Here is a 16,103-nt window from a genome sequence, read left to right as displayed (position 1 = left end):
AGTAGTAGACTTCGGTGTGTGTGTGTGCATGTGTGTGTGTGTGCTTGTGTGTGTGTGTGAGTGTGTGTGTGTGTGTGTGCGTGCGTGTGTGAGTGAGTGTGTGTGTGTGTGCGTGCGTGAGTGTGTGTGCGCGTGTGTGTGTGCGTGCGTGCGAGCATGCGTGTGTGCATGTGTGTGAGTGCATGCGAGTGTGTGTGTGTGAGTGTGTGTGTGTGTGAGTGAGTGTGTGTGTGTGTGTGTGTGCGTGCGTGAGTGTGTGTGTGCGTGCGTGTGTGTGTGAGCGTGCGAGCATGCGTGCGTGCGAGTGTGTGTGTGAGTGCGTACGAGTGTGTGAGTGTGTGTGTGAGTGAGTGAGTGTGTGTGCGTGAGTGTGTGTGTGAGTGAGTGAGTGTGTGTGCGTGAGTGTGTGTGTGAGTGAGTGTGTGTGCGTGAGTGAGTGTGTGTGCGTGAGTGTGTGTGTGAGTGTGTGAGTGAGTGTGTGTGAGTGTGTGTGTGTGAGTGTGTGTGTGTGAGTGAGTGAGTGTGTGAGTGTGTGTGAGTGAGTGTGTGAGTGTGTGTGTGTGCACTACATGTGAGAAAGAACAGAGAAAGAAGTGACAGCACAAGTTCATAAGTTCATAAGTTAATAAGTTCATAAGTTAATAAGTTAATAAGTTCATTTGATCACAAAGCAGAATATTCCAGTAAAAAGACAACACACCAAACAGCGCAAAAATCAGATTACAACATCGCTTAGATTACATGTTATATTAAAGCATCGCTTAGATTACGTCTCTTAGATTACAACATGTTAGACTAAAGCATTTTAGATTACAACATCTCTTAGATTACATCTGTTAGACTAAAGCATTTTAGATTACAACATCTCTTAGATTACATCTGTTAGACTAAAGCATTTTAGATTACAACATCGCTTAGATTACATCTCTTAGATTACAAGGATTCCATATGGGGACCAAGAGATCAGAAGCTCACGTAATACGTCGGTATAAAATGCTGTGCATGCTAAAACAATTAAAAAGATAAAGCATTTAGCATATTGGCAAACATCTCAGTAGCCATGCCACAGAAGTACACAAAGTCATACACAATATGCACCATATGTCATTTTTCCTCAGTACATTTAAATTCTTCTCATGACAATAGCATCTGGATTATCTGGAAATTCTTATTTAAGTAATTAGAAGAGTCCAAAGCTTTTAATTCCATAAGGGAGTGAGCACGGTGGACAGTAGCGAAAGACTCTGATGAAGGACCCTGTCCTTCACTGCAGTTTTCACATATACATTTATATAGAATTATTTGTGTATTATACATCGTGTTTTCCACTTAATGGATAAGTTTTCTATGCAGATTCACTGTCCTGCTTACCGCAAAAAACTTTTTAAAAATTGCAGAGTTCACAACAGAAACACAAACGCCACGGAAGAAACAGAAGCCTTGTTGACTTCAACAGCTCAGGACTTTCTGAATTAAATGCGCAATTACAGTATTTCTAAAGGATTTTGTCCTTTGTGGTAGGCTAAAGACAAAAGTAATTACTGACATCCTTCAGTACGAATGAGACAACGGTTTGTATTCCATTTTTATATTTGTATGTAGTCTATTTAAAATATAAAAACAACGTAAACTGAATATTGTACACTAATGCTGAGGACAAACAGATAACGTGTTAAAAGCATTCAGCTCAGGCTCAAATGGGGCATGAGTGCACTTACAGTTTTCATCCACAAGATGGCAGCATGCGTATGTCATACTGGACGAGCTTAGTTTCTGGAGCTGGTGATGAAGTGATGAATGGACCACCTCCTCGACCTTCCTTTCCCCATCATTATTACACAAGTCAGGTTAAGGTCAGGAAGGCCCATATATGGGTGTCAGTCCTCTGCCCTGAACCTGAACACACAAACACTGGTCTGGCCTGAATGCTAGCCTTATACCCAAGTGTTCCAGCGGTGCACGGGCCACTGCGTGATCCAGGAATGTTCTTGCACGTTTGATGGCGCTCCACATACCTGTGAAGCCACATTTATAACACACTTCGGTTAGCAGTAGTTGGGCAGACGGGTCGGCGGTGCGTGCGAGGACCTGGCAGACGTGAGGATCACAGTACATGCGCTACAGTTGCACGTCCAGCATGGCATCGCTCACAGCATCGCTGTCCTCCTCTGCGATCACTAGACAGGAGCACAGAAAATCAGCCTGCGGTGAGCGGCTGTTCACCATGTGAGGAAATGTGGGTGAAGGAGCAGTGCTGAGGATTGATCCTAACACTCTGAGGATTGATGCTAACCCTCTGGGGACTGATGCTAACGCTCTGAGGATTGATGCTAACCATCTGGGGACTGATGCTAACGCTCTGAGGATTGATGCTAACCCTCTGGGGACTGATGCTAACGCTCTGGGGACTGATGCTATCGCTCTGAGGATTGATCCTAACACTCTGAGGACTGATGCTAACGCTCTGAGGATTGATGCTAACGCTCTGGGGACTGATGCTAACGCTCTGGGGATTGATGCTATCGCTCTGGGGATTGATGCTATCGCTCTGGGGATTGATGCTATTGCTCTCAGGATTGATGTCAGAGCTCTGGGGATTCATTCTAATGCTCTCAGGGTGATGTCAAAGCTCTGGGGATTGACTCCTGGCACAGTGACTTCTCGTGAGTCTCCCTCCACGACAGCAGGCCAGTCCTACGTCATGTCAGCCTCAGCATGCGGTGGATGGCCTCTGTTGTCCCGGAGGAGCTAAAATGCTAATGTGACATAACAATCGTCTGAGGAGAGCAGGCTGGATATAGAAACCTGGTGGAATGTCAGACACAGTGAGCTGTGCTGGGTGATACCGAACCTTCTGGAGCCAGTTTATAAAAACACACACACACACACAATTAAACCTGAAGTCCTGACAGCTCCTGTAGGTCCGTGTGTGTGGGTGTGTGTGTCTGTGTGTGTGTGTACCCGTGCTCTGGAGGCTGGCCGGAGCGTTTGACGGTAGAGGGAAGCTGTAGGACCGTGTCTGTCGGGAGGGCGGAGTCTCGTGACTGATGCTCCTCGTCCTCTTGCGACACTCAACAGCCAGACGTGAGCGACACGCCTTGTGACAGTTCACACCACACGCTGGAGTGAACAGGGATGGAGGAGAGAGGGAGGAGAGAAGAGATGCAGTTCACATGTCAGTCAGATGGAGAGATCAGGACAGGAAAGGGGAAAAGGAGGGCAGAGGCTGAGGAAGAGGAGAAGAGAAAGAGCAGCAAGGGATTAGCCTGCAATTAAACCTGAGGACCACGTGACCAAACCGGCGTGAGCTCAGAGATGATCACAGCGGCACGGGGGCACGTGAGAAAAAGGGAGATAATGAGGTGATGAACGTGAGATGAAAAAGGCAAAGAGCATGTAACACACACACACACTAAAAGACGTTCAAAAACAGCACCAAATTCATACGACTATATTACCTGATCACACCAGTAATAACATTGTTTATAAACATACACACACTAATAACACACTGTTTATAAACACACACACACACACACAAATAACACACCCAGTCAGTATTATTCCAGCCAATACACACATTCTCACACACCCGCACCCACAAGCGAGACAGCCAGAGACAAATAGCTGAAGAGAAAGAAGAGACTGGTAGACATATGAAAGCTTTATAAAGGCCAGGGGCCGTTCTGTTTACACACACACACACACACACACACACACACACACACACACACATACACACACACACACACACACACACACACACACACACACAGACACACACACACACACACAGACACACACACACACACACACACACACACACACAGACACACACACACAGACACACACACCTGTACACACACACACACACACACACATACACACACACACACCTGTACACACACACCTGTACACACACACATACACCTGTACACACACACACACACACACACCTGTACACACACACACACACACACACACACACACACACACACACACACACACACACACACACACCTGTACACACACACACACACACACACATACACACACACACACACACCTGTACACACACACACACACACACACACACACACACACACACTCACACACACACACACATACACACCTGTACACACACACCTATAAACACACACACACACACTCTCACACACACACACACTCACACACACACACACACACACACACACACACACACACACACACACACACATACACACCTGTACACACACACCTATAAACACACACACACACACTCTCACACACACACACACACACACACACACACACACACACACACACACACATACACCTGTACACACACACACACACACACACACACACCTGTACACACACACACACACACACACACACACACACACACACACTCACACACACACACACACACACACCTGTACACACACACACACACACACACACACACATACACACCTGTACACACACACCTATAAACACACACACACATACACCTGTACACACACACACACACACACACATACACCTGTACACACACGTACACACACACCTGTACACACACGTACACACACACACATACACACACACACACACACACACACCTGTACACACACACCTGTACACACACACATACACCTGTACACACACACACACACACACACACACCTGTACACACACACACCTGTACACACACACACACACACACACACATACACCTGTAAACACACACACACATACACACACACGTACACACACACACACACACGTACACACACACACACACACACACACACACTTGTACACACACACACACACATATACACCTGTACACGTACACACACACACACACACACACACACACACACACACACACACCTGTACACACACACACACACACACACACACACACATACACCTGTATACACCCACACACACACACACAACTATGACTCTCTTACCTTTACACTTGTATCCTTGCTTATAGAAGCCCCATATCTAGAAAAGAAAACACAGGAGACAAAGTTTGGAAATCTTCTCTCAGAAAGAATCGATGATGGTTAGATTAAAACAGGAAGAGAAGAAAATGAAGGAGAGAGAGTGAAACGGAGAGGTAGAACAGGGATGAAGGAAGAGTGGAAGAAGGGATCAGGATCAAATAAGAGAAGCAAACAATGCAGGAAACAATACATGAAAAGACTGACCAGAACACACGCACGCGCGTACGCAAACACACGCACTCACACATGCACGCACACACGCACACGCGCACACACACACACACACACACACACGCGCATGCACACACCCACGCACACACCTACGCGCGCACACACACACACGCACACACGCACGCGCACACACACACGTGCACGCACACGCATGCATGCACACATTCACACACATGCACACACAGGCAGGATGTGGAATAGGCAGCAGAATGTGTGAGGGAGGTTGAGTTCCTGATTTAGATCTTGGTCAGGCACACAGTGTTCAAAACATCTCAACTTTTTTCCACTGGGATTATAGCCAAAAAAAAAACCAGGACAGAGAGAGACTGGGAGAGAGAGGGGGAACGATGCCATTTTCTCTTATTAGCTTTACTGCATTTCCCAATAATAATTACAGGAATTGTTCTGCTCCCTGATACACACTAGTGGAATAACTCAGAACAACACAAGCAGGACCCACACTCACAGACACACAACCTTGTTCTGGAACAAGCAGATGAGATTAGCAATCTGTCCTCTCTAATCCCAGTACAGCATGACAGTAGCACCCGTCCCTGTGAAGGTGTAGTAGACATACTCACAAACCCAGTGCAGTGGTCACAGAAGGTGGGCTTCATGTAGGTGGTCTCTGTGAACATGTGTACGAACCCCATCTTACAGTTCAGCAGAGAGCTGGCCTTCATGAAGTAATCAATCATTTCTTCCTTGCTGATCCTCCCGTCCCTTAGACACACACACACACACACACACACACACACACACACACACATAGGAAAATGGAATGTAAAAGGAAACACATGTCAGGAAAAAAATAACAAATGGAATAATACAAGAAACTGCAGGGAAGACTGTAAAACAGGGAAGTCTGTAAAACAGGGAAGAGTGTAAAACAGGGAAGTCTGTAAACCAGGGAAGAGTGTAAACCAGGGAAGTCTGTAAACCAGGGAAGTCTGCAAACCAGGGAAGTCTGTAAAACGGAAGTCTGTAAACCAGGGAAGAGTGTAAAATGGAAGTCTGTAAAACAGGGAAGAGTGTAAAACAGGGATGTCTGTAAAACAGGGAAGAGTGTAAAACAGGGAAGTCTGTAAACCAGGGAAGTCTGTAAAACGGCAGAGTGTAAAACGGAAGTCTGTAAACCAGGGAAGAGTGTAAAACAGGGAAGAGTGTAAAACGGAAGTCTGTAAACCAGGGAAGTCTGTAAACCAGGGAAGAGTGTAAAACAGGGAAGATTGTAGACAAGTAGACAATGACTAAGCCCTCAAGACTGAGTGTAAGGACACAAGCTTTGGCAGCAAGTGTGAGGACGGCGGCACTGAGTGTAAAACTCACGTCAACTGCTTAACACTCACTGATTTGTGTCCAACTCTCCAAACTTGCTAAGATAGGGGAAGTTATTCCTGATGATCTCAAACTCCTCACGGGAAATATGGCCATCTCCATCAGTGTCGAAGTTCTTAAACACTGACTGTAGGCACAGACACACGAGACCACTCACTCCACATGTCAACATCAACAACAGCTGAAGCGGACACACCGATTTCTTCAGGGTGACTAAAAAGTTAATTATTTAAAAAACATTATTTGGAAAAACCTTTAGAAATGTCAACTTAGTCAGTGTTCCCTCATTAGCAGCCCCCCTCTTCCCCTCGATAATGATGATAATGATGATGAAATAAATAATAATAATAATAATAATAATAATAACAATAACAATACAAGGATAATAATAATAATAACAATAATAATAATAACAATAATAATAATAAATAACAATACAAGGATGGGTAATGATAATAATAATAATAATAATAATAATAATAATACACTACTACTACTAATAATAATAATAATAATACACTACTACTACTACTACTACTACTAATAATAATAATACACTACTACTACTACTACTACTACTAATAATAATAATAATAATAATAATAATAATAATACACTACTACTACTACTACTACTACTAATAATAATAATAATAATACACTACTACTACTACTAATAATAATAATAATATTACGGTCCGTACATCAACCATCTTCTCAATGTGCTTGCTGATGAGGGCGGGATCTGCTTTAGGCTTCACAGCAGCGACCCACTCATCAATCACCGACAGTCGCTTAGGCGCTGGGCTGGGGGAGGGGCTTGAGTTCTGCTCAGCCAATCACAAATAAGAAAAAGTGCATTAGAACATGAAGGATGGTTCTGTAAGGAGAACGGCACGTGATTGGTCAGTGATGGAAGAGCTTACGGCAGGTTTGGTGCTTCTTGGCTCCCTCTGCAGAGAGAGCTGGTAGATCTCATCCTCTGTGTGATACTGGTCCAGTGATACCTACACACACACACACACGCACACACACACACACACGCACACACGCACGCATGCACACGCACACGCACACACCAAGCTGAATTTGTGTGGTCCATTTAGACCAAATGCAAAAATGAAAAAAGTAACTGAAGTTTCCAAAGAACTCTCAACACTGGTCCATTATCACATTGGTCCATTAACACACTGGTCCAGAACTGGCTGTGTGTTATGTGTTAATTAAACCGAATTCTATATGAGTTCACGTTCTTAAAAGACATGCTAGAAAACACATGTTCAGCACAGCCAGAACATAAAGGAGAATGCAGATGTTGGACACAGACACACAGACACACACAGAGAGACACACACAGAGACAGAGAGACACAGACACAGAGAGACACACAGACACACACAGAGAGACACACACAGAGACAGAGACACACAGACACAGACACAGAGAGACACACACAGAGACAGAGAGACACAGACACAGAGAGACACACACAGAGACAGAGAGACACAGATACAGAGAGACACACAGACAAAGAGACACAGACACACAGACACAGACAGAGAGACACAGACACAGAGACAGAGACACACACAGACACACAGAGACACAGAGACAGAGACACAGAGAGACACACAGACACACACAGAGAGACACACACAGAGACAGAGAGACACAGAGACAGAGAGACACAGCTCTGATCTCACGACCAAGGTCCCAGCCTTAGCAAGATTTTGGACAAATTTTTTTGGGGGTCGTCCGGAAACTGTTCTGACAAAGTGTTCAACACTTCAGGTGCAGAAAAAGAGACCTCAGACAAGCTGTTCCCAGCTGGGGGGGGTTCTCTACTGGGGGACGCTGGGTGAGCTGAAGATCTCCTTATAGTTTTAGAAAAAGGAGTCCAGAAGGTGTGGGGTCAGGGTTAGGGTCAGGGGTCAGACTCCGTGTCCATGTTTCTGATGTTACAACGTTACGTCCTCTGTGGACAGCGGGACGAAGCTCTGTCTCATCTCTTATGCTGATTGTGGTTGTCTGAAACAGGGCATCAAAGTAGAGTGAAGTACTGCACAGAGGGTCAGCAGGGATAGCCATGTTATTTACAGAAGATGATGTCCTTTTAGGGGTGTGTGGGTGTGTGTGTGTGTGTGTGTTCACAGACGGAAGTGGAAGTGCTCCTGATGTCACATGAAAATATCTCTCTCATGACATGCAAACAGACACACTGCAGTGAGCCTTTATAGTTCATCATCCCAAACGTCTTTATCAGGACAGCACATCCCCACACACCAGTGATCCGGTACACATAACACTAATATCCTGTGTGTACATGCAAAACCATGAACACGGCCAGGATGGGTGGCATTTATCAGTCTTCCTCTGTGTGTGTGTGTGTGTGTGTGTGTGTGTGTGTCCCACATTAACACACCCTGGACATTTGCAGCTTAGTTACCCCTCTGTGCAGAGACAAAAAAAAAACATGCCCCTGAAAGCGTGTGTGTCAGTGTGTGTGTGTTTAGTGTGTGTGTGTGAGAGAGAGATCATTACATTCAGAAGACTTATCTGTCCAGTAAACATTTAACATGATTAGTGTTTAGTACAGGGACATTAAAGCTTGTCATCCTGATCGCTTTACTGAAACGATCTCAACGCTGAGGTTTTCAAACCAGGCTTAAACACACGTCAATCCACACACACACACATACACACACACACACACACGCGTGCGCACACGCACGCACGCACGCACATGTCCAACCTCCTCTACAGCTATAGGCCAAGCAGCAGGTCTCACCGTGAGCAGGTTGAGGAGGTCTGTGTTGGCGTCGATACTGGGCGGCGTGTTCTGGACCAGCGCCAGCTCCTGCAGGATGGCGTACAGCTGCTGGGTCTTGGCCATGTTCACCTGGGTTTTCTCTGGGTCATTCCAGTCCGGCAAGGCCACATGCACAGCGATGAGATCCTTCAGGTGCACGCCCAGGATCGGGAAACGGAACCCGACACACTCGGAGAACCGACGCCGGTAGCGACTGTAGTTCCCACAGGATGTGACCAGGTCCACCAGATCATTAAAGACCTGAGACACACGGGAAAGGAACGGAGAGAGAGGTTAAAACAGACAGAGATGGTGATGGTGTTCTGGAGGTGGAGATGGTAGTGGTTGTGTGGTGGAGAAGGTGGAGGTGTGGTGGAGATGATGGTGTTGGTGGTTGCATAATACCGACGGCAGTGGTATAGGTGGTGTTTGAGGTTGGAGTTGGAGGTGGAGGTTGGAGCACCTTGTGGGTGTCGTTGCTGACGTGGGCATGTGTGTCTTTGAGGCGAGAGATGGAGCTGTTACTAAGGCCCCCGACCACGGCCATCAGAGTGTTGAAGTTCTGTAGCTGGAGCAGTTTCTACAGAGAGAGCGAGAGAGAGAGAGAGGGAGAGAGAGAGGGAGGGAGAGAGAGAGAGAGAGGGAGGAGAGAGAGAGTGGAGAGAGAGGGTAGGGGGAGAGGGAGGGAGAGAGAGAGAGAGGGTAGGGGGAGAGGGAGGGAGAGAGAGAGAGAGAGGGTAGGGGGAGAGGGAGGGAGAGAGAGAGAGAGAGGGTAGGGGGAGAGGGAGGGAGAGAGAGAGAGAGAGAGAGAGAGAGAGGGTAGGGGGAGAGGGAGGGAGAGAGAGAGAGAGAGAGAGAGAGAGAGAGAGAGGGTAGGGGGAGAGGGAGGGAGAGAGAGAGAGAGAGAGAGAGAGAGAGAGAGAGGGTAGGGGGAGAGGGAGGGAGAGAGAGAGAGAGAGGGGAGAGAGAGAGAGAGAGAGAGGGAGAGATGGTAGGGGGAGAGGGAGGGAGAGAGGGAGGGAGAGAGAGAGAGAGAGAGAGAGAGAGAGGGTAGGGGGAGAGGGAGAGAGAGAGAGAGAGAGAGGGTAGGGGGAGAGGGAGGGAGGGAGAGAGAGAGAGAGAGAGAGAGGGGGAGAGAGAGGGAGGGAGAGAGAGAGAGAGGGAGGAGAGAGAGAGTGGAGAGAGAGGGTAGGGGGAGAGGGAGGGAGAGAGAGAGAGAGGGTAGGGGGAGAGGGAGGGAGAGAGAGAGAGAGGGTAGGGGAGAGGGAGGGAGAGAGAGAGAGAGAGGGGTAGGGGGAGAGGGAGGGAAGAGAGAGAGAGAGAGAGAGAGGGTAGGGGGAGGAGGGAGGGAGAGAGAGAGAGAGAGAGAGAGAGAGAGAGAGAGAGAGGGTAGGGGGAGTGGGTGGGAAGAGAAGAGAGAGAGGGGAGAGAGTTGAGAGAGAGGTGTGAGGGTGGGTGATGGAGGGGAGTGAGAGGGAGGGAGAGAGGGAGGGAGAGAGAGAGAGAGAGAGAGAGGGAGAGAGAGAGAGGGAGAGAGAGAGAGGGTAGGGGGAGAGGGAGGGAGAGAGAGAGAGAGAGAGAGAGGGTAGGGGGAGAGGGAGAGGGAGAGAGAGAGAGAGAGAGAAGGGAGAGAGAGGGAGAGAGAGAGGGAGAGAGAGAGAGAGAGAGAGAGGGGGAGAGGGAGGGAGGGGGGAGAGAGAGAGAGAGAGAGAGAGAGAGAGAGAGGGTAGGGGGAGAGGGAGAGAGAGAGAGAGAGAGAGAGAGAGGGAGAGAGAGAGAGAGAGCGAGAGAGAGAGGGTAGGGGGAGAGGGAGAGAGAGAGGAGAGAGAGAGAGAGAGAGAGAGGGTAGGGGGAGAGGGAGGGAGAGAGAGAGAGAGAGAGAGAGGGTAGGGGGAGAGGGAGAGAGAGCGAGAGAGAAGACACCCCCTCCATCTCATATTTGTCTTTTCATGTCCAGATAATTTATCACAATATATCATATTTTCTGTAAATGAAATTACATTTTCTGTAAATCTTCTGTAACATAGAGCTGTTGTACATGGTGTACAATGACACCTCCGTGCGTGGAGACGCTACTGAATCTGTCCACAGCGGTGCCGTGTTACATGTCTAACTTTTGTATGGGAGGGGTCTGATTAGCTAAATGAACTGGGTCGTTAGCTAGTTAGCTGGCTAATGCTAACACACGTTCCACTGACATTTAGCGAGTTAAAGGTAGAATGTGTGTATTAGCAGTTAGCTACAATACCTAGCTGCTGGACACATTTTGTCGTTGCTGGTCAGTTGTTCTCCGTTCTGTGATGTTGATGTGATGCCCTAACAAAAGGCATCATCCAGATGGCGTACGAGTCCATGACGTACACGTCATCTAAATGACATACGTGTCCGTGACATACGTGTCTGTGATGGAAAATGCGGCCCTGCACGTTTTCCACACACTGACATAAACGACCTTTTTGTTGTCATCAAACATTATATATCATCTTATTTCCCACACACACACTCACACACACTCACACACACACGCACACACACACGCACACACACACTCACACACACAGACACACTCACACACACAGACACACTCACACAGACACACTCACACAGACACACTCACACACTCACACACACACACACTCACAACATACACCCCATTACACTAGAAACTATTATCAAGAATCAGAAAGATCATCAGATTTGTTTTAATCAAATGAAATAACAGTTTAGGATCTTTTGTATTTCTGAGTGTGAAACAGTTTTGTAATTGACTGTAAATCTTCAGTCAGTGTCAAGACTTTCCAGTAATCCAGTAACAATCCTGCATGTTCTGTGAAATAAAACCAAAAGAAATCTTTCTGGAGAAATAATACTAAAGACATGAGACATAAACTAATGACAAGGTTTAGGGGTTAGTGTTAGTGTTAGCATTAGGGTTAGGGTAAGGGTACAGGGCTAGCGTTAGCATTAGGGGTTAGGGGGTTGTATTAGGGGTTAGGGGTTAGTGTTAGTATTAGCATTAGGGTTAGGGTAAGGGTATAGGGTTAGCGTTAGCATTAGGGGTTAGGGGGGTTGTATTAGGGGTTAGGGGTTAGTGTTAGTGTTAGCATTAGGGTTAGGGTAAGGGTACATGGGCTAGCGTTAGCATTAGGGGTTAGGGGGTTGTATTAGGGGTTAGGGGTTAGTGTTAGTATTAGCATTAGGGTTAGGGTAAGGGTATAGGGTTAGCGTTAGCATTAGGGGTTAGGGGGGTTGTATTAGGGGTTAGGGGTTAGTGTTAGTATTAGCATTAGGGTTAGGGTAAGGGTATAGGGTTAGCGTTAGCATTAGGGGTTAGGGGGTTGTATTAGGGGTTAGGGGTTAGTGTTAGTATTAGCATTAGGGTTAGGGTAAGGGTACAGGGCTAGCGTTAGCATTAGGGGTTAGGGGGTTGTATTAGGGGTTAGGGGTTAGTGTTAGTATTAGCATTAGGGTTAGGGTAAGGGTACAGGGCTAGCGTTAGCATTAGGGGTTAGGGGGTTGTATTAGGGGTTAGGGGTTAGTGTTAGTGTTAGCATTAGGGTTAGGGTAAGGGTACAGGGCTAGCGTTAGCATTAGGGTTAGGGGGTTGTATTAGGGGTTAGGGGTTAGTGTTAGTATTAGCATTAGGGTTAGGGTAAGGGTATAGGGTTAGCGTTAGCATTAGGGGTTAGGGGGTTGTATTAGGGGTTAGGGGTTAGTGTTAGTATTAGCATTAGGGTTAGGGTAAGGGTATAGGGTTAGCGTTAGCATTAGGGGTTAGGGGGTTGTATTAGGGGTTAGGGGTTAGTGTTAGTGTTAGCATTAGGGTTAGGGTAAGGGTACAGGGCTAGCGTTAGCATTAGGGGTTAGGGGGTTGTATTAGGGGTTAGGGGTTAGTGTTAGTATTAGCATTAGGGTTAGGGTAAGGGTATAGGGTTAGCGTTAGCATTAGGGGTTAGGGGGTTGTATTAGGGGTTAGGGGTTAGTGTTAGTATTAGCATTAGGGTTAGGGTAAGGGTATAGGGTTAGCGTTAGCATTAGGGGTTAGGGGGTTGTATTAGGGGTTAGGGGTTAGGCATTCAGGGTTTTAGTGCAGAGAACCTGTTGAAGCTCAGTCCAAGTTTGTATTTGTATTGTAATGACAGAGGTGCTTGGGGGGGGGGGGGCCTTGTTGACCTTGTGACCTTCTTCCTGTTTTCCCCAGGACTTCTTCACAAAGGCAAACAAGGATAGGTGGTGCGACTAACACTCTAGCGCTATAATACTTTCGAACACACAGATTAACTCAGAAATGGTGGACATTTAATAGCAACCCCCCATAAGTAGTAACAATATTCAAATAAACCCAACAAAGCATCACACTTCTGGTCACACAACGCTACAGCAGTAAAAGCGTTCACAACAGGGGACTGTGAGCAAAGTAAATCAAAATGGAGACTCGGCGGTCTCTCTCTCCCAGTCCATAGCTCACTCCAACGGTCCCCTTAGGTAGATTGGAAAACGAAGCTCGTAAATCCCTCAGGAAAGGTCCATCGCCAGTCAGTAATACCCCGGGGTAGGGAAAAATATCCAACACCTCCAGGAATGTTTCCACTGTGTGAAAGTAGAGGGAGAAGATGCGAACGTTTCCCTTGGTGAAGTCCCATGAACTCCGAAAAAACCTTTTCCCCTCGGCCGTGAGATTCCCTCTTTCATTGTTAACCATCATCAACATCTTGCTCATTTGATCAGCTACAGCCATCAGCTCCAAGAGGCACGAGCCCTGAACTCATGTGCCACGCCCCCTCATTACGAGGTATACCACGCCCCCTCATTACAGGGTATGCCACGCCCCCTCATTACAGGGTAACACCATCTCAAACCAACAAAAGGGAAAAAGATTGATACACATGTACGTTTTAACCAATGTGATCATTACAGCCTTGGCGCTGACCTTAGGCACCATCCTAGTGATTTGGGCTGCCTGGATTACAGTAGAATGATAAATCTTGGAAAGACAGAGAGAAAGAGAAAAACAGAGAGAGGAAGAGAAAATACGCTCCACATATTACATTTAATCTTTCTCCAGATCACACACACACACGTGCAGACACACCACACTGTGAAGCCTATGTAGGATGTGGTTGTGTGCACGTGCGTGTCTGTGTGTGTGTGTGCGTGTGTGTGTGTGTGTGTGTGTGTGTGTGTATATGCGTGTGTGCATGCATGTGTGTGTGTGTATGAGTGTATGCGTGTGTGCTTGTGTCTCTATGGGAGACATCCTATGCCCTTCAACCCACTCACACACCCCCTGCCCCAAAAAAATCAATCGAGCCACAGCTGCTCCAACACACACACACACACACACACACACACACACACACACACACACACACAGACTTTATTGAAGCCAAACATGAATTGAATCCTTTTTGCAAAGCACAGAGAGTTAATTGTGTAAACCCCAAAAGGCTTTTCTCTAACAGAGGATCAGTGTTAATGTACTATTAACGCCCCCAGCAGGAGGGGGGGAGAGGTGGAGAGGAGAGAGGGGGAGAGGTGGAGAGGAGAGAGGGGGAGAGGTGGAGAGGTGGAGAGGGGGAGAGGTGGAGAGGAGAGAGGGGGAGAGGGGAGAGGAGAGAGGGGGAGAGGTGGAGAGGTGGAGAGGGGGAGAGGTGGAGAGGAGAGAGGGGGAGAGGGGGAGAGGGGGAGAGGTGGAGGGGGGAGAGGGGGAGAGGTGGAGAGGGGGAGAGGTGGAGGGGGGAGAGGGGAGAGGGGGAGAGGTGGAGGGGGAGAGGTGGAGGGGGGGAGGGGGAGGGGGGAGAGGGGGAGAGGGGAGAGGGGGAGAGGGGGAGAGGGGGAGAGGGGAGAGGTGGAGGGGGGAGAGGGGGAGAGGGGGAGAGGTGGAGGGGGGAGAGGGGGAGGGGGGAGAGGGGGAGAGGGGGAGGGGGGAGAGGGGAGAGGGGGAGGGGGGAGAGGGGAGAGGGGGAGGGGGGAGGGGGGAGAGGGGAGAGGGGGAGAGGGGAGAGGTGGAGAGGACTCCAGGCACTGATAGAGGACACCCACTGGCCCAAAAACCCTGAGAGCAACCAGCCAGTAGAGAACATCAGTATTTCTACTTGTCCACACCAGCAGGAAATGCAGAGTTACACAGAACACAGATCACATGCATGGGACGCCTTAAAGCCCCACCGTGCAGAGGACAGAAACACAAGGTCATTCAGAGGTCAACACACTAACAGTTCCCTCCCGTGTTAATCTGACACCATCTAGAAACTGCAAGGTCACCAACACCTGGATTAGCAGATGTTCTGATCGTCCTGCAGATATGATGTTTACGCTCCATTCAGTGGGCAGTTCTCATTTCAGCAGAGACACACACATCAATGTCTAAAAATCCCTAACCCTGCATTCACACAGGTGGTTTAGTCCAGCACAGACACGCTGTGCCATGATTGGACATGACCAAACGGAAAACAATCCAGACAAAACAGGAAGCAGCATGGGACAATCCAGTAAACACAACATACAAGCTGAGTTTTGTTTTAACCATTTAAAACAATGTAGTGTTTATATTGCTTTACATTTTGAGGAAACGGAACTTTAAATAAAAATGATGAGAGATTATTTTTCAGTTGTTTACCATTTCAAATTTCAAAAAAGATGCTGGACATCTGTTTCACAGTAGAGTAACATGATCTGATGTCTACACCAGCTAACACACACACACAC

The 16,103-nt window shown here is 47.5% G+C and overlaps 1 protein-coding gene across 5 annotated transcripts in view; it reads right to left on the bottom strand.

Annotated features, from left to right (window-relative positions):
- Nucleotides 1-610: 610 nt before the first annotated feature.
- The window catches only part of LOC113591684 (RAS guanyl-releasing protein 2-like), a 30,220-nt gene continuing 14,727 nt past the window's right edge, over nucleotides 611-16,103 (bottom strand). For 3 of the 5 annotated variants that reach the window (XM_081714801.1, XM_035529983.2, XM_081714803.1), the window contains 9 exons: nucleotides 9,859-9,975; nucleotides 9,375-9,656; nucleotides 7,513-7,593; nucleotides 7,291-7,413; nucleotides 6,599-6,714; nucleotides 5,831-5,972; nucleotides 4,980-5,016; nucleotides 2,962-3,120; nucleotides 611-2,177 (listed from right to left, as the gene is read on the bottom strand). In XM_081714801.1, the coding sequence (XP_081570927.1) occupies nucleotides 2,119-2,177; nucleotides 2,962-3,120; nucleotides 4,980-5,016; nucleotides 5,831-5,972; nucleotides 6,599-6,714; nucleotides 7,291-7,413; nucleotides 7,513-7,593; nucleotides 9,375-9,656; nucleotides 9,859-9,975 (1,116 nt within the window). In that variant the 3' untranslated portion in view covers nucleotides 611-2,118. The other 2 variants (XM_035529984.2, XM_081714802.1) reach the window with 2 other exon arrangements.

This window comes from Electrophorus electricus, chromosome 5 (genome assembly GCF_041902795.1).
Source record: "Electrophorus electricus isolate QZ-2024a chromosome 5, ASM4190279v1, whole genome shotgun sequence".
Lineage (NCBI taxonomy): Eukaryota > Metazoa > Chordata > Actinopteri > Gymnotiformes > Gymnotidae > Electrophorus > Electrophorus electricus.
The sequence above is the reverse complement of the archived record's forward strand: the minus strand, read 5'-3'. Positions and strand labels throughout refer to the sequence as shown.